The sequence below is a fragment of the Peromyscus leucopus genome, chromosome 20, assembly GCF_004664715.2.
Source record: "Peromyscus leucopus breed LL Stock chromosome 20, UCI_PerLeu_2.1, whole genome shotgun sequence".
Taxonomy (NCBI): domain Eukaryota; kingdom Metazoa; phylum Chordata; class Mammalia; order Rodentia; family Cricetidae; genus Peromyscus; species Peromyscus leucopus.
In genome coordinates this window covers 18437553-18464290 of record NC_051080.1, presented here as the reverse complement: position 1 = coordinate 18464290, position 26738 = coordinate 18437553, and the positions used below count along the sequence as shown (strand labels likewise).

At 51.4% G+C, this 26738-nt stretch overlaps 1 protein-coding gene across 3 annotated transcripts in view; it reads right to left on the bottom strand.

Annotated features, from left to right (window-relative positions):
* Positions 1–26738, bottom strand: part of Celsr1 (cadherin EGF LAG seven-pass G-type receptor 1) — a 138608-nt gene that overhangs the window by 65037 nt on the left and 46833 nt on the right. For all 3 annotated transcript variants that reach the window (XM_028878152.2, XM_028878154.2, XM_028878153.2), the window contains exon 2: positions 12689–13327. In XM_028878152.2, the coding sequence (XP_028733985.1) occupies positions 12689–13327 (639 nt within the window). The remainder of the gene's footprint in view (positions 1–12688; positions 13328–26738) is intronic.

Here is a 26738-nt window from a genome sequence, read left to right as displayed (position 1 = left end):
AGGGAGAGGGAGGGAGAGAGAGTGTGTATTTGTGTGTACTGTATGTATGTACCTGTGGAGGGCAGGAGAGGGTGTTAGATTGCCTGGAGCTAGAGTGGCTGGCCTTTGCGAACCACTGCCCCTGGGGTTAGGAACTAAACTCGGGAGGGACCTCTGGAAGAGCAGCACGCTCTCTTAACCCCCAAGCCATCTCCAGCCCACCCTTCCTTCCTTGCTTGCTTTTTCTTTTTCTTTGGCTTTTTTCGAGACAGGGTTTCTCTGTGTAGTTTAGGTGTCTGTCCTGGATCTCGCTCTGTAGACCAGGCCGGCCTCGAACTCACAGAGATCCGCCTGTCTCTGCCTCCCCAGTGCTGGGATTACAGGCGTGCCCCACCACCGCCCGGCGCTTGCTTGCTTTTTCTATGGGTCTTGGAGTCAAACTCAGGTTGTCAGGCTTGGTTGGTGGCAGGTGCCTTTATCTGCTGAACCCTCTCTGATCTATCATTTTTCCTTTCTGAAACAGGGTCACTCTATGACCCAGAGCGCTCCATCCTTAGCCTTCCACCACACCTACCGAGCAATGCCATTTTGATGAAATAAATCTTCTCAGGGCTTACAGTCATGATTTAACTTTGTCCTTTGCTAAGATTTCACGGTTCAGTATCTGGCATTCCCCGAATATCCAGGTGTTCTACTTGGAGTCAAATGCTGCTGAATCATTCTCAATCCTTGGAACATGCCTCCCCATCTCTGCCCGGCATCCCCATTTCATAAGCAGCCCCTCCATCCCCACCAGGGTAAGGTTAGCTTGGGCAACCTGATCGCTGAGCTCAATAATTCATGGAGCATGCCATAAGGTCCCTGGCCACGAGGGACACTGGCTTCAGCCTGGTTAAGGCTGCAGACACATACACCCACATGGAAAGACCAGAGAAAGTTCTGCAGACAAACACCCTGGAGCTGAGGCCAGCCTAGCCCTGCATTTCATACATGTCCCATCACTGAACAAGTGCCCTACCCAGATGTGGGTGAGTAATGTCTTGTCGGCCCAGAGACTCAAGCTGCTACTGTCAGAGCCACTGACCCTCAGTCTCAGCAAAAGACTCAGCATCGTAAGATGCAAATGGGTTGCCTGTCATAGGCAGGAAGACAGGTCAAAAGGCTTTGGGCTCAGAATGGAGGCTCTAGGAAATGAAAGGACACGGGTTCAGGGAAGCCACAGAGCAGAGGGTAATCATGTTCAGTTTGAGAGAAGGAATGGCGGTCTGAGCTGGGGAGCTGCTGGCTGTGAGACCCCCTTCAGTCACCACACACAGGGACGGACGAGGGATGCAGAAGGCGTGGCCCAGCTTCGAGGACCATAGTGCTCAGACCCTCAAGACTTCCAAGAGGGTGGGATGCACTCCCTGGAAGGGAAGGGCAGGTAAAGGTTTGCCAACTTAAGTTTTTAACTAAATAAAAAGACAATCCTTTCTCCCTTTATAAAGACTTAAGGGCTTTAAACTAGAAAAACCAGAATTTCCAGAGGTACCAAGAGTAAAGCTCAGACCCAACACACAAAAGGCACACTTGGAAGCTCGAGGTTCCCCTGCAGAATTGAGGATCAGCAGGACAGGTGGAGAACACAGCATGGAAGGTAGTGGGGGCGGGGCTGGGGGCGGGGCTGGAATCTGAGCACCGATCATCCAAAGTCAGGTTAGACACACGGAGCCCCAGAGTGGCCTGAAGCCCCACCAGAACGCAGGCCCAGAAAGGAACCTTATGTCCTAGCAAAGAAGATGCAAGCCACTGTGTAACTGGGTGCAGAAGCATACCATAGGGAATGCTGGGATCGGCAGTGGCCCTCGGGGCATTGAAAGGCACATGTCCATCAGAAGTCACTGAGCACTAAGCACACTGGCCCACCCTTTCCATGTTTCCACTCAGTCATTCATCTATACACCATCCATCTTTCCACTCACTCACCCATCTTTTTTTCTACCCAATCAACTAAGCATCCATCTCCATCTACCCATCCTTCCTTCATCCAGCAATCTGTATCCTTCTATGCATCAACCCATCCACCATCTACCTATCCTTCTTCCATCTATTGATCCACTATCCCTTCAGCCATCTATCCATCTACCATCTAGCTGCCCATCCCTCTATACAAACTTCTACCCAACCACACGCCTATCGTCCATCAATTCATGCAATGAACTGCCCGGCACAGGACACTTTGAGACACTGAGGTTACAAGAATGAACAGAACCGCCATGTGCAGCTGTGGAGTCTCTTAGTTAAACAGACCAAACGTTTACAAAATCAGAAAAAGACGTGCTAAGAGTCTTAAGGCAGATCTGAAAGTGATAAGGAGGCAGGAATGGTGAGGGCTGAGGTAGAGAGAGGGTGTCAGGGTCAGGCTACAGGGCTCAGGCCGAGCAAACCCTTGACACCCCAGGGGGTGGGTCAGGAGGCTACATTTGGACCTGGGATCCCTGCCAAGCCCACAGATTCTAAGCAGATCTGAGGAAGAACCTCCAGCCTCAAGCACGGCCCATGTAGAAGCCCACACACGTGCAAAATAGTCCCTACCACAGACCAGCTGAGAGGCTCTCTCCTGGTGCCAACCCAGCAGCCTCCCTCTCCCCTCTTTCCACATGCTTCTGGAGAGATGAGGTGGGAACGAAGATCACGTCAGCAAAGCCTCACTCCACACGGGGGTTGTGTAGTGGTCACTCAGACCAACCCAGTGCCCGGGACACGAGGCTCCAGTGCAGAAACAAAATCTGCATTAAGTCCTCAGCCCAGCAGCAGAGGTGTGACAGAGAGCATCCTGCAGGTCTGCTTTGCAAAGGAGACCACAGAGACCAGCAGATAGACAGGGCTAGCCTGATGCTTTCTCTCTAGCTGGGACCAGGGCCACAGCGAGGGCTGAAAAGTGCTATGACCACCGTGGCAGCAGTCGCCTCTCACAGACCAATCAGTACCGTCCCTTTCTAGGCAGGGCCTCAATGTGTGAGAGTCTCAGAGAGGGTCAGAACATGTGCCAGATCACAAGGGGCACCAGCAGTGTCTGTATGGAGTCTGCAGGGATGGGTCTGGAGTGTGTAAACATCCAGGATCAGCCTTTGAAACCACTGTAGGAGGGTGTCGGGAGATGATGGTAAGGGCCTCACGTCGTCTATCAAACCCCAAAGCCCCACTGCCAAGGGCAGAGGTTCGCTGGCCAAAAACCAGTCCAGTGACTCTTGCTTGGCTGGCTATCCTGGAGGCAGGGAGTCCAGTTAACCGTGTCCGAGAGCCATCTCCAGCACTTGAGAGGTTGGGTGAGGGAACAGAACTCATTTGGCCAGGGTCCTGGACTGCCACTGTCACTCCAGCCCCTGACTCCTCCTCCAGGCCCCCACTCCTCACCCACCCTGCCCCAGTCCCTCTTCTTCCCTACGCCAGGCAGCCAGCCAGGCTCCAGTCCCTCCTCCCCTCCCCCTAGGGAGCTGCCAGATTTGTTTGGCTTTCTCACCTCCTGGGGATTGAAGCCCAGTCTCCAGAGTCACAAACTCAGGGGGCCCAGCCCCTCCCTGCTGGCCAGGCTACCCAGAAGGTCTCAGCAGAGGGCCCAGACACCTGCTGTCCCTCCCCATGCATGGCTCCTGTGAGAAGGGAGGGGGGAGCAGGAAGCCCCTGAGGCCAGGAGAAGCCACAGTGCTGGGGCTTGTCCAGGGTCTGTCTCTTTCTGATGACTTCATTGTCTTTGAAGCAAATTCTCAGAACTCCAGTCACACCCATTTTTTTTTCTTAAATATAAATAAAAAAACGCATTCCAGTGGCAAGGAACCAGATCTCCACCCACCCACCCTACTCCCTGAGAAGCCACCTGCCTGGCTAAGGGTTGAGGCCCGCAGAGCCTGAGGGGGATGGGGGTGTCCCACCAAGCCTCTGTGTTCAGAGCAGCTCCAAAGGGGTTCTGTACGGCAATGGCATTTGGAACTCGGCCCCAGAATAAAGCCACCGCCATAGCCTTGAAGCCACTGTGGGCTGGGGAGGCCAGAAGATAATCTGCCTTGTGTGGCACACGGAATGGCTGCCAGAGGACACGCCCACAGCCTGATCCCTAGAACCCAGCAAGAGGAGCTCAGAGTAAAGACACTGAGATAGGAAAACTCTGACCCAGAGGTGAAGGACCCAAACAACCACAAGCAGTGTGCTCTTTGTCAATTTAAACGAACATCGAAGGAACAGGCCTCGAACCTGGAGATCCGTTCGCTTCTGCCTCTTAAATGAATTTTTTTTTAACACAGCAGTTTTCAACCGGTGGGTAGCGACTCCTTTTGGAGTCGAGTATCAGATAGTTACATTACGATCATAACAGTAGCAAAATTACAGTTATGAAGTAGCAATGAAATAATTTTACAGTTGGGGGTCACCACGACCTGAGGAACTGTATTAAAGGGTTGTGGCATTAGGAAGGTTGAGAGCCACTGTTTTAACACAATTTTTAATTTAAAAAAAATTGTGTGTGTGTGTGTGTGTGTGTGTGTGTGTGAGAGAGAGAGAGAGAGAGAGAGAGAGAGAGAGAGAGAGAGAGAGAGAGAGGAGAGAGAGGGAGCGCACATGCTTCTGTGAATGTGCAGAGGTCAGAGGAGACTGTGGAGGTGGCCCCTCCTTCCACCTCTGCACACAAACTCAATGGCCAGGCATGAGTTACAAGCGCCTTTCCCCCACTGGGCCATCTCATTGGCCCTTTAACGCAATCTAATAGTTATCAGTTAGGGTGCTATGGAGGAGACGTGGAGACAGAAGGAAGGGGGAGGGAGGGAAGGAGAGAGGAAGACAGAAAGAAAGGGAGGGACAGACAGAGATAGGAGGGAAGGAGGGGGCAGGGAAGGAAGACCTTGAGACTGGGGGGCCTTTGTCCTGTGGTTGTGAGGGTCTGGCTGGGAGCCTGAATTACATAGGGTGAGCGCAGCAGCCCACTGGAAACTCTAAGGCCTCCGCAGACAGAACTACCCAGGACACAGATGGATATGGATACACACACATACACATACACACACACACACACACACACACACACACACACACACGCACGCACGCACGCACGCACGCACGCGCACACGCACTCATGTACACAAATGTTTGGCCTGAGGAGGACACCCTGGTGTATGTCAGTCCTCAGGAGCATGAACCCAACCCCAACAAGGACGCTGAAGACCTCCCTCCCTTGGCATGGGACCCCTCCCCACACAGTGGTGTGTTGAGGAGACCCTCCCTGGAACAGGTCTTGTGCAAACTTCTTGCTTGGAGTCAATGCCTTCACAGCTCTAGCTCTGGCCCCTGTGGTCCCGGGCAAGACAGAGGGGCTTTGTCTGATGCAATGGGGAAAATGGATGGGGCGGAGACTGGCAGAGGGATGCATTCCCTAAAGTCCTTTGGGGTCACCACTCAGGTCAGAGGCTCAATTTCTCCAGTGAAGCTTGATGGTCAGAGCTCCACAGTAGCATTAAAACGGGGGGTGGGGGGGTGGACAATGACCGACAAGCTGAGGTCACGGGGCCTGCCAGCTCTCTTATGCCCTTAGCAAGTTTTTACTGACAGCCCAGGGGGTGCCAGATGCTGGTGGGGCCAGAGTACGGAGTAATCACAAAATTATGGACCCAGAGAAGATCGCACCCAACACCTGAGAACTGGACCTCTACACTGCAAAAGGCATTCTGAAGACGGGACACATTGAGGACCATGGGAGGGAGGTCACCCTGGATGACTGCGGAAGAGACAGAGCCATCACAGGATTCTGTGGGAGGCAGGTTGGGAGGTCAGGGTGTGGGATGCAAGGGCAGAGGGTGTAAAGGGCAATACAGGTGACTGCAGACTCTGGAAGGAAATCGGGCTCTCCACCGGGGCCTCCAAGAGGAGGCAGACTGGCCCAAACCTTCAGTTTAGAGCCTGACACCCTGCTCATCCTCAAGTGAGTCCATCTGTGAAGACCTGCAGCCCTCTGGCGCAAATAGTGGGTGACACAGAGACACCCACAATCAAGGTGAAGGGAGCTAGGCCCCATCTCACCAATGGCAGAGACACCAAGTACAGGGCCAACTATGTTCTCAGCACTGACTGGTCAGTCACTTCCTTATTAACTCTCTCTCTTCACTTACTCTTGTCTTGGCCATCTGCAAGCTGATTGCTAGCCCTCCTTCTGGTGAGGATCCCTGAGGAAAGCCAGGCTCGGGAGACTGCCTCTTAACAGGAGTACCCCTGACCCAGACAGATCCTTGACAAGCAGTTGAGTAAGAAGCGTGAGGGATCCTGGGACAGAGTGAGTTATGGTCCTCAAAGTGACAGACTAGTACCACCTAAGTCTGGCACCAGTGAGTAAGACCTTACTTGGATATAGGCTCTTGCTGGTAAAGCCAAGTTCAGAGGTGGTCATGTTGGATTGGGGATGCTTTAGTCCTGTGGCTAATGCCCAAGAAATTTAGATCAAGGTACAGGAAGCAGACACTGAATCAAGGCAGCTGCAGACCAAGGAGCTAAGAAGCTGAGAAGAGGCAGGAAGTGCCGACCGCTGGAGCCTTCAGCTGGTACACCTCTTTGGGGACACCTTGACCATGGCCTTAGAACCATAAAGGAATACAGCACAACTGTCTTAACTCACCTGTGCTAATCCCTTATCCAAAATACCTGGAAGACCAAGTATGATGGCATAAGCCTGAAATCCCAGCACTCAGGAGACTGAGGTAGGAGGATCATGAGTTCAAGCATCTACCTCTACTCCCCAGAAGACCTTAATTTTTTTTTTTTTAAAAGCATGCCTGGGATCAGGTTTTAGAGTTCATATTTTTTTTCTTTTTAATTTTGGAACATCTGCATATACATAACGAGATCTTGGGGATGGGTACCAAGTCTAAACACAAAATTTATTTATGGTTCACATATATCTTTTACATGTAGCCTCGAGGTCATTTTATACAAATTTTTTAACACACCTGCATTCTGATTGCAACCTATCACGTGAGTTCAGGTGCGGAATTCTCCACTTTGGCATCATGTTGGTGCATGCAAAGTTTTGGGTTTTTGGAACATTCTGGACTTCAAAATTTGGGTTAGAGATGCTCAACCTGAGTTCCATTAACACCATCCACAAGAGGATGTGGGGAAAGTGGGGGATCATCCTGGTGGTCCCTCAGCTACGCCTGACACTTGTTCATGATGTGTGTGGGATAATTATCAGTTAAAGTGAGAATCATTACATTGACTCTAATTAAAATCTCAACCAGAGCAGCGGACACTTTCAGACTTAAGGGGAGACCTCACGTTTTCCTTCAGTCCTAGCCCTGGCTTTGGGGGTTAAAGTTCACAGGAGCTTCCAGGCTGGCTCTGCCCACACCTGGATCCCTGAGGACAAGACCTGGTGAAAAACAAGGTCACCCAGAAATGCAGTAACACCTAGCTTCGGGACAGCCCAGGAGAGAAACGCTGTGTGTTGCAACCCACTCTGTGGAAAGAGCCCGAGCCGCAGGTAAGTACGCAATGTCGAGGAGAAAACGTAACGTCTTCTCCCCGATGTCTGAGAGTGTTCACTGCTCTAGTTGAGATTTTAATTACAGGCAAGGCAAGAATCCCCACTTTAACTGGTAATTATCCCCCACATTAAGGACTAATGTCAGAGTGCTAGGAACCACGCCCAGTGCAGATGCGCTAGACCCTGTAGACTTCAGTGCACGGGGCGCCCTCCTCCCTGTCCTCCCTGTGCCCAAGAAGGTGGCTCTGTAGGACCAGGACACAGCTCAGAAGCAATGCACCACACAGCGTGGAAGTTGACGGGGAGCACCTGGCATGTTAGTATCCTCCATGGTGACCGGGACACCAGCCCTCTATCTCAAACAGTAATGGAGCTGGATAATGTCTGTATTTACAACAGGGGCAGAGGAGGCCAGCGGTTAACCTTCCCACAAGCAGACAGGTGACTGGGTTTTTGCATCAAGTAATTTCTCTGGCCCCCCGAACCTACACAAAACGTCCTCAGCTTCAGGGGGCCTTGGAGGGTCCTGCAGTCTGGGGAGGCTCTTAAAGCAAAGTGGGAGGATGCTGGGGGAGTGGTTACAAAGTTCACAGTGAATACCACTGAGAGTTCCCCAAGCTCTACCTCCTCCTAGGGAGCACCCAGCGCTGCTCCATGGTTGGGGGCAGAGGAGAGCTCATGCATGGCCCAGGGCTGCGGTTTCTGCAGCTGTGCAAGCACCATTTGCTTGGATTTGCTGAAACACGCTGAATGAGGACAAGCAGCCAGAGGTGGGGGTGGGGGACACCCCGGGAACAGAGACCAAATTAGGGTCAAGAAGGAACTTGACCCTAACAAAGAAGTTCCACCCATGAGCACCTCTGGGAAGGACACCCAAGGCTAGCTTTAGCTGCGACAGTGACCACCCCGCCCCTCCCAGATCTGGAGGCAGCTGAACTATCCCTCCTGCTGACATCAAAGCTGTCATTCAGGAATGTACCCCAGGGGAGATGTTGATCTGTGATGATTAGGTAGTTACTCCCAGGTCTCTCTAAAGAGGAGAGAGAGAGAGAGAGAGGGAGAGAGAGAGATGAGAGGGAGACATGAGAGGGGGAGCCTTCCTAGAAATGCCCAGGAGCCTGCAGTGGTGGGTCCCAACTCAATTCAGAGCTTGGCCACAGGCCTGAAACCCAAAGGTGGGAGGACCTTAGTGCCGGGGAAGGGACACTGGACAGATACGATTCTGTCTCTTCCCACTAAGGACCAAAAGCAGCGAAAGTTTCACTCTGACCATGGCATATGGCAAATGGCAGGTGCAAGGACATGTCACCAGCCTTGTGGAATAGGAGCAGCTCTCCCTACAGGGTCCCATCTGCACGTGCCTCTGCCCCCATAGGTCACACACAGCCGGCGGGGGGTGTCAGTAAACAGAGAGCCACACAGGGGTGGGAAGGGAAATTTAGGGAACCTGGTGGTGGCGGTGGCTGGGGTGGGGGAACCGCGACTTCCACTTGAGATACAAGGGTCTGTGGTGAGAGAGGCCAGCATGTACTGGAAGGCCAGCACAACCTGAGTGAGGAAAGCGAGGAAGGGGCAGCTGGCGTTTAGGCCTGCAGCCCTCAGGGTGGGAAACAACGTTCTACCAGAGGATATGAAGTGCTCACTAGGAATGAGCTCCAAGTCACTGCTGACTGAGGACAGACAAGAAGATGAGGAAGCCTGCCCTTGGGAGAGTGGAGCAGTGACTAGAGAGGGCACCTGGGACGGTCAAGGAAGTGCAAAACCACCTTCCAGAACCTTCCTAGAGCAGGGAACAGTGGATTCAGGGGAAGGTGCATAGGATACATAGGTGGACAGGAAGGGAGAACACTCAGACAGGAAGACCACAGGTGTGGAAGCTGGGAGATGAGTGTGAACAGACTGAATTAAGAGGGGCAACATGGGGGTTCATGGCCACACACAAAAGTATTTAGCAAAAACCCAAACACCGTGTCCCCCAAATGAAGACTGAGAGGCCAGGCATGGGGAGAGGGGGGACAAGTTAGTATTTGTTTATGGGCTTGAGAAGTTACTTTTGTTATTTCTAGAAAGTGTGTGGAGTTCAGAGGAAAACTTTTAGGAGTTGGTTCATTCTTTCCGCTACGTGGGTCCCAGAGATCAAATTCAGGTCCTCAGGCTTGGCAGCAAGTGCCTTTACCCACTGGGCCATCTCACCAGTGGGGCAGAGAAATTTAGAGACTCGCCAACATGCATCCAGTGCCCACATCTGAACATTCCTTTCCAGCTATGAGATAGTTGCTGACCCCAACCATGGTCCCAGTTCAGGGACACACCGTTAGGGGCCAGCTGCTCCCTTCCCCTGACAAAAACCATGGGAGCCAGGTGCCCTAGGCTGGGCACACCTCTAAAGCCAGGATGGATTCAGAAATCCAGGAGAGCTATCTGGAATACGTTCCCTGGTGAATTCGGTGAGCTTTTCCCGAGATTAATTGATGCCTTCCTTCTGCCGGCTCCTGCTGAACCTCCTGTCCCATAACACAGGAAGCCAAGGGCTCCCAGTGCAGTTGGGCCAATTCCAAGCTCACCATGAGGAGGCCTAGAGCTCCAGCTCAGCTTACCGGGAAGCGAGAAATGAAAGCCGTGTGACGACAGCGCGGCTTTCATCGGGAATAAATGAGCACAATTACCTCCCCGCAGAAAAGAGAGCGCTTCAAAGGCTGAACGGAGGAGAGGGAAGGAAGAGGATCGAGGAGAAGCAATCGGTCTTAATTAGTTTTATCTCAAGGGAAATAGCACGATGCTTTCCAGTACCCAAAGAGAATCAAATTAGCCTCATGTCAATCACCGCATCTCACTAGATGATAGATGCGGCCACTGTCCCTTTATCATCCTTCTAGAAATGACTTTGCTGATGAAGAGGAAACCTGAGAGCTTCAGAAGTCAGTTGGCTGCATCCAATGGCTCAACCATCATCGCAGAGGAGCTGAGGGTCCACAGATCCACAGTGGCCTTACGCACCTGCCCCAGCATGGCCACATCATACCCTAAGTATCTCTAACAGGTCAACTGTGGTAGCCCCAGGGATGAAGCCTGATGGCGAAGCTGTTACATGCCACCCTACAGATAAGGAAAGGCAGGAAGGGTCCTAAATATTAATTAAAGAGAATGCATCAAGTGATGGATCACTGGCCCACACAGATAGGGTAAAGTTCGACTGAACATTGGTCTGGCATACAGCAAGCACTCTGTAAATGTCCGCAGCAGGTGCTCAGCGCAGTAAATGCCTGTGGCATGAATGAGCATAATGAAGATGGGTGTTGTTCACTCCCTGGAAGGGACCAATCCTCCCTGCAATGGTGGCCTCAGCTTCTCTGAAGCAAGAGTCTACAAATCATTCCACACAGGGCCAGACGACAGGGAGGGACTGGGGAATGAGCCGGCTCACGCTGGTGTTTCTCTGTCAGGAGGGAGCTGACCATGGGGCTAGCTGGGTTTCATAAAACATCTCCAAAGAGATGCCCGCTGAAGCCTGGGTGGGAGGTAGGAAGGGAAGGGAGGGAATGACCACCCCTTGTCCTGGGGGTGGCAAAGAATAGACTTGGCTAAATTCAGAGCAGAGAGGCAGTGGAGGGGAGCCCCATACACACACACACACACACACACACACACACACACACACGGGTGTACGTACACTTTGCCCAGCACTTCTAGTGCACACCGGCAATTAGAGCCTCTCCCAGGCCTCTGCCTCCCTTCCTGCTCACCACCAGGCACCTGAGAGGCAGGAATCTGGGATCAACACATGCCAGACAGCAGGAAGAACTACCCGCATCCTGTTGGCAGCCAGCCACAGACAGGGAGGGGAACAGAACGGGGTGGGCGGCCAAATGTCCTTCTCCCTCCTCCACATTTCCAGACAATAACCAGCCTGAGATGCCGATGGGCCAACCCGGCAGCTCATCTCATGGGCTGTGAAGCTCTCCTGGTGACGTCCCCTCCTCTTTGGATGCACAGACCCACAGCTACCCACTTTCCTCTCTCTATGCTCACTGCCTACATCTTCTCTCTCTCTCTTCCTGCTCCACACACACCTGCTAATACCTACAGGCCCCAAGGTAAGCACAATAAATGTGTGCTATATGCAGATAAGATTCCCACACGAGAGGACAGAGATCCCTAAAAAGACCCCTAAAGATCATACTAAAGTCCTTAAGTACAGATAAAAGGAACTCCAAGTCACCTCCAGTCCAAATCAAGTCCCACTTGATCCCCAGAAAGCCTTCCAGAAAGATGGTCTGTTCACCACTAAACCTACTGGGAACTGGCTTTCCAAATTGGCTGTAACTGTACATAACAGGGGGGCAAAGACCATAAGGAGATCTGTGGGTGCACACGGCATTTTATACCCCTCTCAGCAGTTGCCTCTTTATTTATTTATTGTGGTTTTTTGAGGCAGGGTTTCTCCACTAGTTTTGGAGCCTGTCCTGGAGCTTGCTCTGTAGACCAGGCTGGCCTCAAACTCACAGAGATCCTCCTGGCTCTGCCTCCCAAGTGCTGGGATTAAAGGTGTGAGTCATCATTGCCCAGCATGCCTCTTTATTTTTAAAGTGGCTGCATTCAAAGAGGCTGGTCTTCAAGACTGGTCAGGTCATGCTGAGCTAAGAGGATCTTCAGAGGTGAAGGAAGGTGAATCAGTTCACACAACAAGGCATGACTAAACTGGCAGCTTCTTTCAGGACCTAGCTACACAGTTTTGTACAATTCAGTTAGACTGGAAATCTGGACTAAAAAGGGCTTTAACTTTAAATCCACTCACAACTAGCTGAGGCAGGGGGATTGCCATGATTTCCATCCCAGGCTAGGCTTTGGAGACAGATCATGTCTCAAAACAACAGAACCCACTTAACTGCATACATGGTATCTGATGCGTTTGGGTATCAAAAGCAGGTCCCACTTAGAGTCTCCCTCCTAATGAAGGGAGAGGCACAGTCCCCCCAGGGAAGATGAATGAGGCCCAGGAGGCTGGCAGCAAGCAGCTTCCCTTGCTAGCTAAGGAAACTGCCATCTGAGGTCGCCTTAAAATGTGTAGAGCTGACACTTGTGCCCAGGACCTGTCTTCTAACATCGTGCCTCTTGGAAACCCTCACACCTCACACATGCACTGTGAGCCTCTGTGCAAAGCAGAGGTCAGCCCCTGCCAGCCTGTCCCCACATGCTCCAGACACTTACCAGTGAAGTCCTCAAAGCACTCACAAGTGTAGCCACCCTCCCGGCTCCGGCACCGGCCATTGGCACCACACGGACTGGAGTAGCAAAGGTCAATTTCAGTCTCACAGTAGTCCCCGGTGAAGCCCGGTGGGCAGCGGCAGCGCAGGCCAGTGATAGGATGGATGGGTCGGAAGAGCACCGTGGTGGAGCTGATAAAGGGTGCCGAGCTGTCGAACCTGAGCACAGACACGCACTTCATGTAGTTCTCGCAGGGCTCCCTCAGGCAGATGTTGTCATCGAAGGGTAGCACGCGCTGGGCAGAGATGGTGGTCAGCAGCGTCCGGTTCAGGTAGATCTGCTCCTGCAGGTCCTCTGAAGGGAAGAAGCGGCCACGAGCACCACCGGGGAGCAGCGCCGAGAAGGTCACATTCAGGATGTTGGAGCTGACATCGGTGTCATTCTGGATGTTGAAGACGAAGATGTCATCCTTGGTGGTGGACAGGACTGTGGCCACCCCTTCTACAAAGAGGGACAGCAGCGGGGACAGGAACTTCTCCTGTGACATGTTCTCCAGGCGGACAGTGATGCTGTTGGTCAACATGTCATCTGTGATGATGGTTACACGCAAAGTGCAGAGCGCCGTGACACTGTGGATGCCGTCTATGGGACACAAGGAGACCTGGGGTCATTACAAAGCCCAAGACAGTAAAAGCTCCTACAACCCCACCCAAAGAACAGCCTTAGATGTACTCAGCAAAGGAGAAGCCAGCCTGGGTACCCCAATCTCATTCCCCATCTTGACCTCCTCCTTCCTCAGCCCCATTCTCTGCTAACACTACTGCCCACACTCACCATCCCAAATCACAGCTCCCAGGGTGCCTTTTTCTTGTAGAAACCCTCAGTGGTCCCAAACCACAGACCAGGGCACTCCAGAGACAGTGATGATTCAGCCCCTTAATACCCAGGACTCCCCCGTTCATCTATTCTCTAGTCATGTGAGACCTGGGATCTTGACTGTATCCGCTCTATTCCACCCCAGCAACCTGGACATCTCACCCTGTCCTATCATGCCCTCTACCCACCACACTCTTCCCATGATCCTCCATGTCAGCTCAAACTCCACCAGTAGGTCAACACTGGTGCCACCAGGCAACAGCTCTACCCAATGTGCCATGCTGTGGCTTAATTTATCTTAGCCTTATCCACTTGTACCTTTACATGGCCAGCATGCAGGAATGCTGGAGAAACACTGCCTTACAAGGGTACTAAGAGCTTCATCTGTATCCGCTTCATAACTGCCAGTGCAATAGGACCACCTGCCCCCCGCCCCGCCCAACCACTGCCATACCTTCCCCTGTCCCCATTAATAGACTGTATCCCTCTGAATTGGTCAGCACACAAAGGTCAATGCAACGATGGTCCAAGGGAGCCAAACTCAACCCCACACTGGAAGCAGAACTTTGCAGCAGCGTCCACAAGCTACTGGTTTTACAGGTATAATGGGTCAGAAATGACAGAACCATGGGATGTCCACTGAGGAGAACCACAGGCATGGGGCGGAGCTGGCCCAAGAAAGAGGTTATGTGTGCTGTGGACAGCAGAGTTAGAGATGTTGGAGACTCCACCTTAGCCCTTTGGAGCCCAGAAGATTCCATCATAAGCCCTGTAAGCTATTCACGGAGTTGCAGGATTTGGAGTTCTCCCTGCTGGGCTTCAGTCTTGCTTTGGTCTGATCACTCCCTGCTGTGCCTCCATTTTCCCCCCCTTTTTGAGTGGAATGTTTAGGTTATGTCATTGTATATTAGAAGTAATGCACTTGTTTCTTGATTGTTCGGGAGGTCCCAGTTAAGGGACTCAAAAGAGACTCGGCACTTCCGCTTTCGAACTGTTGTTGGAGTTGTCCAAGACTGTGGGGACCCCTGAAGTGGGACTAAATGCATTTTGTATGTGATGGTCAAAAGCCTATGGAGGACGGGGGTTGAAGGTTACGGCTTTAAAGTGATATGTTTTGGGTGTCAAATTGATAGGAAAGAACTTGTGATAGCTCTAACTTCCACTTGACAGTCTCTAGAATCATGGGGGTCAGTCGTGGTATGCGTGTGAAGGATTACCTAGATTAGATTAACTAAAGAGGGAAGGGTTCACCCGAAAAACAGGAGGCATAGAAAGGGGGGAGCAAGCCGAACGCTGGCTTTCATCTCTGCTTGCTGACCACAGACGCTACGTAACCAGCCAGCTCCTGCTCACTGGCCAACACGGGTGCCTCATGCCAACACGCTTTCCCCACTGTGATGGACTGACATCCCCTCAAACTGTGAGTCACAGTAAACTCCTCCCACCTCAGGAAATAGGTCACAAGATGACAGACGCTGAATCTCGGCCAGCGCCAGAACCACACCATGATGACAGGTACTTGGGATTCTGGAACCGAATGAGAAGAAGACTCTAGCTGTGAACCAAAGCACATTAACTCCTAGCCAAGAATCAGGAGACAGGTATACCATGACAGGTCCCCAGGACACCCATGGTAACTGGTGGCTCTCCAGACACAGGACATCAATGGAGGACTCTACCCAGGTGGGCTCTTCCTCGCCTCCTAGGTGCACCTCAAACCTGAGAAACATCTGCCCAGTGGAATGTTTCCTGGCATATCTTAGAATCGTAGCTCCCTGGAACACAGAGATCCTTACCCACCCACCATATTGCTCCTTGTAGCTCCGCCACAAGCCCTGCCTTGGTTTTCCTGGACATAGGCGCCTTTCTGTGAAAAACCCTCTCTTGCTCCCCAAGAGCGCTCAGCTCTGGCAGGAGCCCCACCCAGAAGGCAGAAGCCAGGAAGGGCACTGGCCCCTCTTCCCACTTGGTTCTGGCAAATGGTGAGACAGCCTGGTGGAGATCACTGGGAGGTTGCTGTCAAGTGACAAAGCCCAGAAGCCACCTTGTCCTGACAAGGCACAGCAATAGCCAGGCGCCTCTGTGGCAGCAGGGAATACCCATGGCAACTTCAGGGTCCTAATGCCGCTCCTCTTGGCACCAGCAGCCACAGTTATTTCTCAGAGGGACCATTAGTCATGTCACTTGTCCTTACAGGGAAGAAACATCACCATTCTGAAGTCACAACTGAATCCAGATACTTTGGTTACCACAGCGAGCCCAAGGTTCAATAGCGCTGGCCTTGTCCCCATTTCCCAGATGAGGAAAACAAGATAGGCCAAGTTTATGCCCAAGAGCACAGTTGTGATAGAGGAGAGGCCAACTCTCTCAGCAATACCCCAAGTCACAAGCTACTTGTTGGTCACAGCCAGGCCCAAGGCTCCATTGGGTCCTCAGGAGACCCTGAGACTGAACCTGGGACGTGCAAGTTGCACTCATGTCGCTGAAACACAAGGAGGGCACGCCACCTTCCACACTAACATCCACAGAGCTGCAGAGTGACCCCACCCATGAGGTCTCCGAGAAGTGAAATCTGTAGACAGACTACAGGACAGGTGCTCCGCCAGGCTGGGGGGGAGGCCGCAGTGGGGAGCGGGCATTTGACAGGTACAGGGTTTCAGTTGGGGAAGGGAAACATTCTGAAGCTGTAGGTTTTCAACAACCCACGAGACTGGAAGATATTGGCCATGAAGCCTGATGTTTTGAGTTTGATCCCCAGGGACCCACACAGCAGAAAGGGAGCACTACCTCCTCAGGTTGACCAGATCTCCACATGAAAGTTGCAGTAAGCCTGCATGAGTTCGCATAGTCCCATTCATGTTCTCTCTCAAAAATTTGTGATGGAGCTAGATAGATGTCTCAGTGTTTAAAAGCACTGACTGCTCATGAAGAGGACCTGGATTCAGTTCCCAGCACCCACATAGTGACTCACAATCTCCTATAACTCCACACTTTCAGGGGAATCTACACCTCTGTCTGCCCTGTGAGCACCAGGCACACATGTGGTGCACACATGTGCATGCAGGCAAGACATCTATATACTTAAAATAACATTTTAATAGAATGTGAACATTCTTAATGACACCAAGATATATTCTTTAAATGATTAAGATTATGATTAAGTGTAATTAACAAAATTTTAAAAAATTTAAAGCCTGATTATAACCCAGGGGTATTACTAGGTTACATATAGGATCCACACATCTCCAGATCTGCCTGCCTCAGTTTCTCTCCACCATCATCCTCACACCTGTCAGTCACAGTGAATGTCTTAAAATGCAGCTACATCACCCCATTTCCCTGTGGCTACTAATGACACCTGGAATAAAATCCATGCCTGAAACCCCACCTTGGTACTTCACAATCTGTGCCCAGGGTCCTTCCCCATCACCATATGACACCGCCTGTCATCTTGCGATCTCTCAATCTGCCTCAGGGACTTGGCGTATGTCCTGATTTTTTTACCTGGAGTGATGTATTCATCAGCCCCTGGCTGCCCCCTCACCACCCAGGTCTCATCTACCTGCACCTCATTTAGGAACATCTACTCTGAATGCCCTCCTACTCCGCCTGTCCCTCACTGGGATGCTTCCATGCTAAGCATCCTCCCAGGGTCTCCATGCTGAACATCCCTCAGAATCTCCACATCCCCACTTCTGCTCCTGTTCAGGAGTGGCCATGATCTCACTTATTCCCACTGTTTATCTCACAGAGTCCTTAGACCAAGAACTTTCAGCTTGTAGCCTATATAAAGTACTGTGTGCCCTGGTACTTCTAGAACATTCCCTGTACTCTGAAGCTTCTGGATAAACAAGTGTGGACAAAGGGGGAGGGCAGAGAGTGGGAACCTGCTGGTTCTTCCACCCACCCCACCCCCAGCACTGACATATGCACAAACACCCAGAGACGGCTTTCCACCCAGCCACATTTTCGTAGCTGTTTGATTTGGTTTTGTCACAGTAGTCTGAGTAGGACAGTGCTTGCTTCCTGGTGGCAGCTGTTACAAAACATTCTTTAACCCACACAGGGGTTTGTTTGTCCTGGCCTAGGATGTTAAAGGTCATATGATTTTAAGCTAAGCCCAGACCTTCTTCCTCATAGTGCATTGTGTTAATCGGACCCAGGGTGCAGTGGGGACTCCAAGCCTCGGCCCTTACAGGAGCAATCCAGGAAGTCACAGAAGAGAGGAACACACCAGAACAAGGAGCCACAGCCTAGGGGACGCCTATCTTTACTCAGGAGCAAGGCAAACACAACTGGAGAGCTTTCGGTACTGATGTGCTAAAAACACGGCCTGTGTGCCTTACTCCCAGCCCTGATATTAACTTTCTTCCAAGAGCCCAGAGCCCGGGGTGTGTGTGTGTGTGTGTGTGTGTGTGTGTGTGTGTGGCTTCGGTGGTCTGGGTTGGGTTTCTGGGCCAACCTGCAACTTACCTTGCCTTCAGGACACACACCCAAATGCCTGTCACCAAGGCATCACTGAAATGAAGGACAGGCCAACCACACAATGAAAACAAGATAGGGACAAATACCAGTCAACAGGGCAGATCTAGATAACATGACATTAGAAGAGAGGAAACAACCGCTTTTACACAAGATCAAACAAGGTCCCTTTTGCTCATGAGCCCAGAGAACTCAACCTGGCTATTCTCTGCCAAGCAGACACTGGTTCTGTCTATGCTGTTGACTTTAAATAAACTATTTTAGAGCAGCTTTAGATTTGCTTAAAATGTCTGAAGACAGAGGTCATGACCACCACATGCCCGCTCTCCCCATTAACCACATCACAGCATTAGTGTGGGCCAACTGTCAGCATTCACGGGCCATATCAATGCCTACTAACCACAGCATACGCTGCCTGCAGGTTCGCTTCAGTTTTTACCCACTGTTCTTTTCCTGTCCAGGTCCCCACCCAGAATCCCAGACGACACTCAGGCGCAGAGCCTCTGGGCTGTGGCAGTGTCTCAGGCTCTCTGTGCCCCAGGCCCTGGTGGTTTGAGTGATGGACACTGCTTGAGCCTTTGAATGCACGGATGCAGAGAGCTAACTTTCTTCTCCGTACCTTCGCCTGTTTGCTTTTCTGCGACCAGTTTTGGGTGTGCAGGGTCAGGACGCTCGACTTTGGAAAGCTCTGGGCTTATACAGCTCCCCAGATCAGTGCCGAGGACTGTCCTCCACAGCTGTGAGAATGGGACAGGATCCAACCACAGCTACCACAGGCTTTACAGCACCCTCAAGCAGCCCAAAGTTATAGCACCCTCGAGCGGCCCGATGCAACTTCAGAAGTCACTACACTGCCCCAGCCAACAGGAAGGAGGCAGAGAGCACTAGGCTCTGGTGTGTCCGCCCGCAGGGGCTCTCAATGCTTAGAAGAAGTTTAGGTCTCCACAGTACGGGGGTAGAGCCTGATGCCTGATCAACTACCAACAGATTACAGCCAGACGCTGTGTTCCTGTCCCCAGCCCCTGTTTCTCCAGGACTCCACAGGCACAAGGCCCCTGGGAACTGTGGCTCCCAGTGCCTCCCCCTGGAGTCACGAGGGGAGGGATCTGGGTCCAGATTGCGACTAGACAGCAGGTGTTTTTTGGCTCCTGCCCTCAGGGCACCTTTTTAATTTTTTTCCCTTCTCCCTGGGAAACAAAAGCTGAATGTCAGGGGACAAGCTGACAGGAGCTTTCAGGGTGGAGTCAATGCTTAGGTGGTGGGCATGGACAGGCATGGTCACGGTGGCATGGGAACACTGCTTCTGGTCCATCTGTGAGGAGCAACGGTGCCCCGCATCCCCAGCATCAGGATGGAGACACTGGCGGGCAGGAATGGTTCCACACGCCGGTGCCATGACAAAGCAGGCCACCTGTGCTGGCGGCTCTGGAAAGACCAGTGTTAACCTTGTAGTCAAAGCACAGGGCACCACAGGCGTCTGCCGCCACCGCTGCAGGACCTCTGTTGCCAGGGATCCAGAGGACAAAGCCAGTGGCCCTTCCTCCATCCCCTGCTGCTGGGTCCTGTCTTCACTGGTCTCTCCTGACTCCCCCACATCCCCATTCACTCACACTTAGGGTCTCTTCCTATTTGGAACCCACATCCTATTTTCTCCATGGCTGTCCCCTGGAGCTGGAGGAGGGGTCTCCACACATGCTCTCTTCTTCTGGTCCTACTGAATCTTTGCACCAAAACCTAGGCAGCCAGAAGCGAATCTACACACACACACACACACACACACACACACACACACACACACACACACACCACTGCTAGTCTGCTAGTGTCCAGCGCCTCCCGTCTCCACTTACTCACGTCGCACACTTACTCAGAGCCTTCCACCTGTTTTGGGTCACACTTCTGTAGAGAAGTCTGTATTCCAGCCTTAGAATCCTGGCCATGGTAAGCATCCCCACTCGAACATTGGAGTCCCTCAACACGCTCTTTTTAATTTAAAATGTCTTTGGGTTTCACCCCCACCCTAATCCTGGGTCCCCCATGACCTGTGCCCCTGAGAGGAGGCAGCCAGGCCTCAGCACAGTGTCCCTCAGGCCATCTGGCATCTCCCTGCTGTGAGTGACCTCCCTACAGCCTACCTCCCAGCACCTGCCAGGCAGCTGGTCAGCAAACATCTGCTTGTCGAAGATTCTAGGGCCCCCCAGCATAGCAGCCTGCCCCTCCTTCCTAACCCTAACCCCCACCTCCAGAACATCCACTGAGGCATTTTGTCTTATTTAAATGTGAGACCACATACTCGGGGTCACAGGGGAAGGCAGCCCCAAGATTACTCCTGCTGCTGGTTTTATATTTAAGTGTCTGAAAGGACAAGGACTCGCCATGGGACAGAGGCAACTCCTGCACATCCAGGATGGCCTGTCTGATTCTAGTCCTCTGCACCTTCTGCAGATATGACAGGACAGGAGTTCCCGTAGGCTGTCCCATTCCTGAGAATTCAGGGATAGTGATGAGTTGATCCACCCAGAGACAGGAGAATCCTGGGCTTGTTGACACACTCCCCCAAAGCACAGGATGTGGAGTTCAAGAGGTAAGACTGCCAGCTGCCAACCCACAGTATATCTTCTGCACCCTCAGACTTTCACCATGGGGGTCTGCCTCCTGCTAAAGTTCGGGAAGGGCTGGCTGCGCACATGACATGCCCCAGCCAGCCAGCGTGGGCCTCACACACCTGAACCTCTCTACTGGGAACACATAGGCAAAACAAAATACTAGTCAGCACATTCTTTACTGGGCAATCATCTGAATGTTAGTGCCAGAGAAGATTTTTAGGAAAGTTAAATGATGTGCAAGACAATCTGGTCCCAGGTTGGGGACAGCCCAGGCTCAGGAGCTGACAAGCCGTCACCCATCCTGACCTCTGGTTCGCTCCACAGAGAACCAGGTCAGCTGTTCCAGGTCTAAGCCTTGGCACCTCTGCTAAGGGGTTAAGCATGATGGCACCGGCCTCAGTGGGTGCTGGGGGAAGTCAGGTATAGAAGGCAGACTCCAGCCCAGTTTGTGTATGGAGTGTTCTCGGCTGCCACCGCTGCCACGAACGAACGAGGCCACATCCAACCCGTGAGGAGACTTCCTACCTATGACTGCCAGAACCCCAGCCAGCGCTCAGGCTGCACGGCTCCCCCAGTGGGTGTGGCCTGTGAACTTCCAGCAGCAGATCCTTCCTCCCACTACTCCGAGCAAGATTTTAGCCAGGCTTGGAAACAGTCAGCTAAGAGCACTGTGGTGAGTGCCTGAAGCTTCAGAGCTTCAAATCCACCCGTCCAAACAAAACACCCACTGCTCTCCATACTCATTTGGTTTCCAAGACAAAGTCACCTAGCACCTCCCTCTGCTCTTAAAACTTAAGACTGTAAATACCTCTCACAAGACCCCCCCCCCCCGAGGAGAAATGACATCCCAGGCCATTGGAGGGCTCAAGAAAGACATTACATGTCCTAGAAAGGACAACTTCGGGTAGCACAAAAAACGGAGAGACTGCAGAGGCAAGGCCTGACACCATTGATTCTCAACCTGTGGGTCACGGCCCACCTGGGGTTTTGAATGACCTTTTCACAGAGGTCGCATATCAGATATCCTGCATATCCGATATTTACATTATGATTCTTAACAGCAGCAAAATTACAGTTATGAAGTAGTAATGAGAATAATTTTATGGTTGGGGGTCACCACAACACAAGGAGCTTTATTAAAGGGTCGCAGCGTTAGAATCATTGTGCTACATGGACCCGGAGGGAGTTGGGGTCATCATCAGGCTTAGCAGTCAAAGCCAAAGTCCACCGGCAAAGAGGTTCCTGAAGAGGCCAATTCAGAGACAGGCAGTGGATGGAGGTCACTGGCCTGGTGGCCTGGCGGTTTTACAGTGCCAGCTTCCATCTGACAAGATGAAGATGAGCGTTCTAGAGGCGGACGATGGTACCAGCCGCACAGCAGTGACAGTGGACTTGATGTCCTCAAGCCACCAATTCAAAAAACGGTTAAAGCATGGCTGGAGGGATGACTCAGCGGGCCAAGGGCTTGTCACCAAGGCTGACAACCCCAGCTGGATCCCCAGGACCCACATGATGGGAGGAAGAGAACTCACACCCAGAAGTAGCCTTCTGACCTCCAGTGTGCACATGCATGTGTGCACCCCCCCCAAAACACACACATAAATGTAACATAAAATGGTTAAAGTGGCAAAGTTTAAGTATTGTTAAATTTACCACAGGTAAAGAGCAAACAAATGAAGAAACAAGTAGAGGGGGAGATGAGGAGACACAAGACAAAGACACCCAGAGACCCCACTCAGCTCCCACACTGACTATCTTCAGTAAAGCCACAGGCCTTCAACAACACTGATTTAGAAATGCTCTCTTTGAAGCTTGGTACCTGTCATCCTGGCTGAGGCGGCAGGAGGATGCTGTGAGTACAGAACCATCCTGGCCTTCCTTCACAGTGAGTACCAGTTCATTCGGGGATACACAGCCATCCTGGCCTTCAGAGTGACTATCAATTCAATCGGGGATACAGAGTCACCCTGGCCTTCAGAGTGAGTACCAATTCAATCGGGGATACAGAGTGAGATGCCGCATCAAAGTGAGAGAAAGAAGGATGGAGAAAGGGAAAGAGGAAAGGAGAAGGAAGGGAGGGAAGGAAGAAAAGAGGGAGAAGAAGAGGGAGGAAGGAATGTTCTTCCTGATTTCACATAGAAAATGAGGCTCCACCCCAAGGCGGAAGGCAGCATCTAATTCGAAAAATTGAACCATCACTTATTCCATTAAAAACTTAGCTTGGGGCTGGGGGGATGGTACAGTCTATAGAATGCTTGTGCAAGCAGGGGGACCTGAGTTCAGATCTCCTGCAGCCGGGTAAAAAGCCAGGTGTGGCAGTGTACAAGAGGCTCTCTGGGGCTCTGACCCATCAGCCTAGCAGAACCGGGGAATTCCAGGTTCAGTGAGAGACCTTGCCTCAAAAACTAAGGTGGAGGGCAGTTGAGAAAGACATCCGATGTGATGCTCTGGCTTCCCCATGCACATAAACACATATATACCTGCATGTGCACAAACACACACACACACTCACTCACTCACACACACAGACTTGTTATGATTATGCCTAATTCCTGAAATCCTAATAGGCTCCCTACCCCATAGTAGCCAGCCTGCTCCTAGCTACAAGTATTGTAGGCTTAGATACCAGAAGGAACATTCTTAATGAGAAAAAAAAATTCATGAATGCATTGAGGGTTGGTTCCTTAAAAGGCCAAACATAGAATTAACGTAGGACGCCAAGTTCCCCTCCAATGTGTGATTTAGATGAACTGAAAATACTCAGACACCCAGCATGTGGGTGAATGCTCATCCCAAAGACACCCAGCATAATGGACAAAAATGACCATCATCATGAATGGAAAAACATAGTGGATCCATCCAGTGATGCAGGCAGGACTCCAGTGTGTAAGGGCACAAGGTCTTGACCCTCCTACAAGGAAGAGGTAGCTCAAAACCTTCTTCTAAATGGAAGGTGCCAGACACAAAAGGTCACAGGAAATACCCAAATGGGCAATGCCACAGAGGCAAGAGGAGGGAGACAGGGAGTGATTAAACCCCACGGGTCTACATTTTGGGTCTGGACAGAGGCTGAACACCATAGAGATGTCATACGTTGTTGTAGTCCTCACTTTAAATGGCTTGTTTTATCTCATGTGAATTTATACAATTCAGGGTTTTTTTTTAAGTTTTAAAAAGTTTTATAGTTTAGGTTATTTTTATTTTATGTGTATAGGTGTTTTACCTGCATATATATCTGTGTATCACATACACACAGTGTCTATGGAAGCCAGAAAATGGCACTGGATCCCTTGAAACTGGAGTTACAGATCACTGTGCATCACTGTGTGGGTGGTAGGAACTAAACCTAACCTGAGTCTTGTGCAAGAGCGGCCAGTGCCCTTAACTACTGAGCCATCTCTCCAATCCCTGTTTGTTTTTGAGGCAGGATCTCATGCAGCTCAACATGGTTTTGGACTTGTTATGTAGCTAAGGATGACACCAAACTTCAGATTTTCCTGTCTCCAACTAGATTATAAAAATGCAGCACCAAACTGGGCATGGTGATACATGTTTTTAATCCCAGTACTGGGAGGCAGAGGCAGGTGGATCCCTGAGTCCAAGGCCAGCCTGGTGTACAGAACAAGTTCCAGGACAGCCAGGGCTACACAGAGGATCCCTGTCGAAAGAAAAGGAAAGGAAAGACAAGACAAGAAAAGAAAGAAGGAAGGAAGGGAGAGAGAGAAAGAAAGAAAGAAAGGAAGGAAGGAAGGAAGGAAGGAAGGAAGGAAGGAAGGAAGAAAGAAAGAAAGAAAGAAAGAAAGAAAGAAAGAAAGGTCTATTTTTGAAAAGCTTTTTTAAAAAGGAGTTAACGATTATGATCCTTAATACAAATTGTTTTATTTTAGTATGAGAAAGGGAATATTTTAGTATTTAGTAAGGGAAAACTTCCTTAAATGACTTCCTTAAAACCCAGATGGAGAATGAAGTCAGGGGAGATAAAGAGACTGATTGTAAGTGGCAGAACCACCTTCTCTTTCAAGAACTGGGTGGCCACCTGCTAACCACGGGGTTACCAAAAGCACTGGCTGTAGGAATGCTGAGTTACTGCTCACACAGAGCCAAAGCCACCACGGTCTGTTTATGGAGCTCGCTAAACATTGTGCAAGAAACCCAAAGGCAGGTGCATTCAGTGCCCACAGAGAAGCCTCGCTCCCAAGGCTTCTAGGGCTTCACTTAGAACCGTGTGGTGACTCGGTTGGGGACCTTGCATTGTCCCCGCTTGTTTGATCTCAGTGCTTGTGAAAAAAAAAAAAATGTGTACCAACTCCTCTGCTGAACAGGACCCAAAGTCTGTGTCCTCTAACCTGCCTTCTGGGAGGACATCAAATGACAGCTTCAAAGGGCAGGGCTGACACCGGGGACCTGCAGGTGGTGGCTTCACTGTGGGACGTGGCGAAGTGTACCTGGCTTCTACCCAGTCGATAGTACCCACGCCTCCCCTACTGCGTTGTCACAACCAAAACCCATCTCCATTGTCCAATGTCTGTGGGGGCAGAATCGTGCCCAGCAACCACCCTGCTCTGGGAAACAACACAATCTAGGCTCTTCTAAGCTAAGGCTCTCAAGCACTCAGAGCGTAGGAAGCAGCTGGGCTGGGGGGGCGGGGGGTCCTCCTGGCTCAGCGCCCCAGATACTGCCAGGCCAGCCCTCCACATCTCCCGGCAGCACTGTCTGGGGCTCCCTCTGCCAGCTGGGCCCCAAAGGTGACGCTGGCTGGGCCAGTGGGGAGCCATCCAGCTTCACTCTGCCACAGCCAGAAAGCCACCTTTCTACCTCCTCCTCCTCCTCCTCCTCGTGAAATGGGTGAAGCTCCCCCAGGCAAAGATTAACCAACAATGAAGGCTTAAGTGAGCGCCTGGTTCTAAGCCAGATGACGCCATCCGGCATAACAAGGTGCCCTGAGCACTTGCCAACGGACAGCCATATGTTCTCCAGCCCCAGACATGCCACCAGCCCAAGAGGGCAATGAACAACAAAGAGGAGAGAGCTTTTAACCAACACCCCACCCCACCCCTGCGGGGCGCACTCCTCAGCCCTGCCTGGTTCTCTCCTACAGAGAAGCAGCTTGCACTCACCTAGGGCTCTGAGGGGCTTTGGAACAGTCCTGGCTCTTAACTAACCCAGCAAGGGTCCTCATCGGATTGATGGAGGATAGAAAGACCCGAGAGGTGAGCCCTTCACACCCTGGAGACCGTGGCAAGAAAGAATGCCAGCACAATTAACCGCTTAAAAGCCCCCCGCCCCCCACCCCGGTCCCAGCTGTCAATCTGCAATTTTCTCACAGAAACCCAGCCTTGCCCGGCCTTAGTGGCTCCTGGTTCTATCTCATCGGATTATAATTTCTTTGAGGGCACCTCTAGAGACACTCTATAATCGCACTTACCAAAAGGAAAAAGGGAGGTGGGGGGGTCTTAGCAACCTTTGAACTGTAACTTGAGAGCCACCCAAATGGTACAGAGGGCTAATGCTAAGACACGTAATTGCATCTCCTGAGGAGTCCATATCCATACCTGGGTATGTCTTACTCTTGCCCTGAGTGTGTCTCTCTGTGTTAAGGGTATCTTTTAGCAAACTGGCTCTCTCTTGGAAAAGCCCGCACCCATGCTCTCGGATGTGTCTTATTTTCTTTTCTTTCTTTCTTTTTTTTTTTTTTTTCTTCGAGACAGGGTTTCTCTGTGTAGCTTTGTGCCTTTCCTGGAACTCACTTGGTAGTCCAGGCTGGCCTCGAACTCACAGAGATCCGCCTGGCTCTGCCTCCCAAGTACTGGGATTAAAGGCGTGCGCCACCACCGCCCGGCATTATTTTCTAAGTGCCTCTCTTTCTCTTACTCTCCTCCTTAAAGTCTGTATTAAAATACCTTTATTAAGCCCCCAATTCTGCCTCCTACCATATAGTCCTGAAATCCTTCTCTTCTGTACATCAAACCACAAATCCTGGTATGGCCCGAGTTCAGGTCCCCCAAAATTTAGGGAAACTCCTCAAGCTGCTGTAGGCAGCAGTATGAAGCTGTTTCTCTACCCCTGAGCCTGCCACCATGGACACAGCC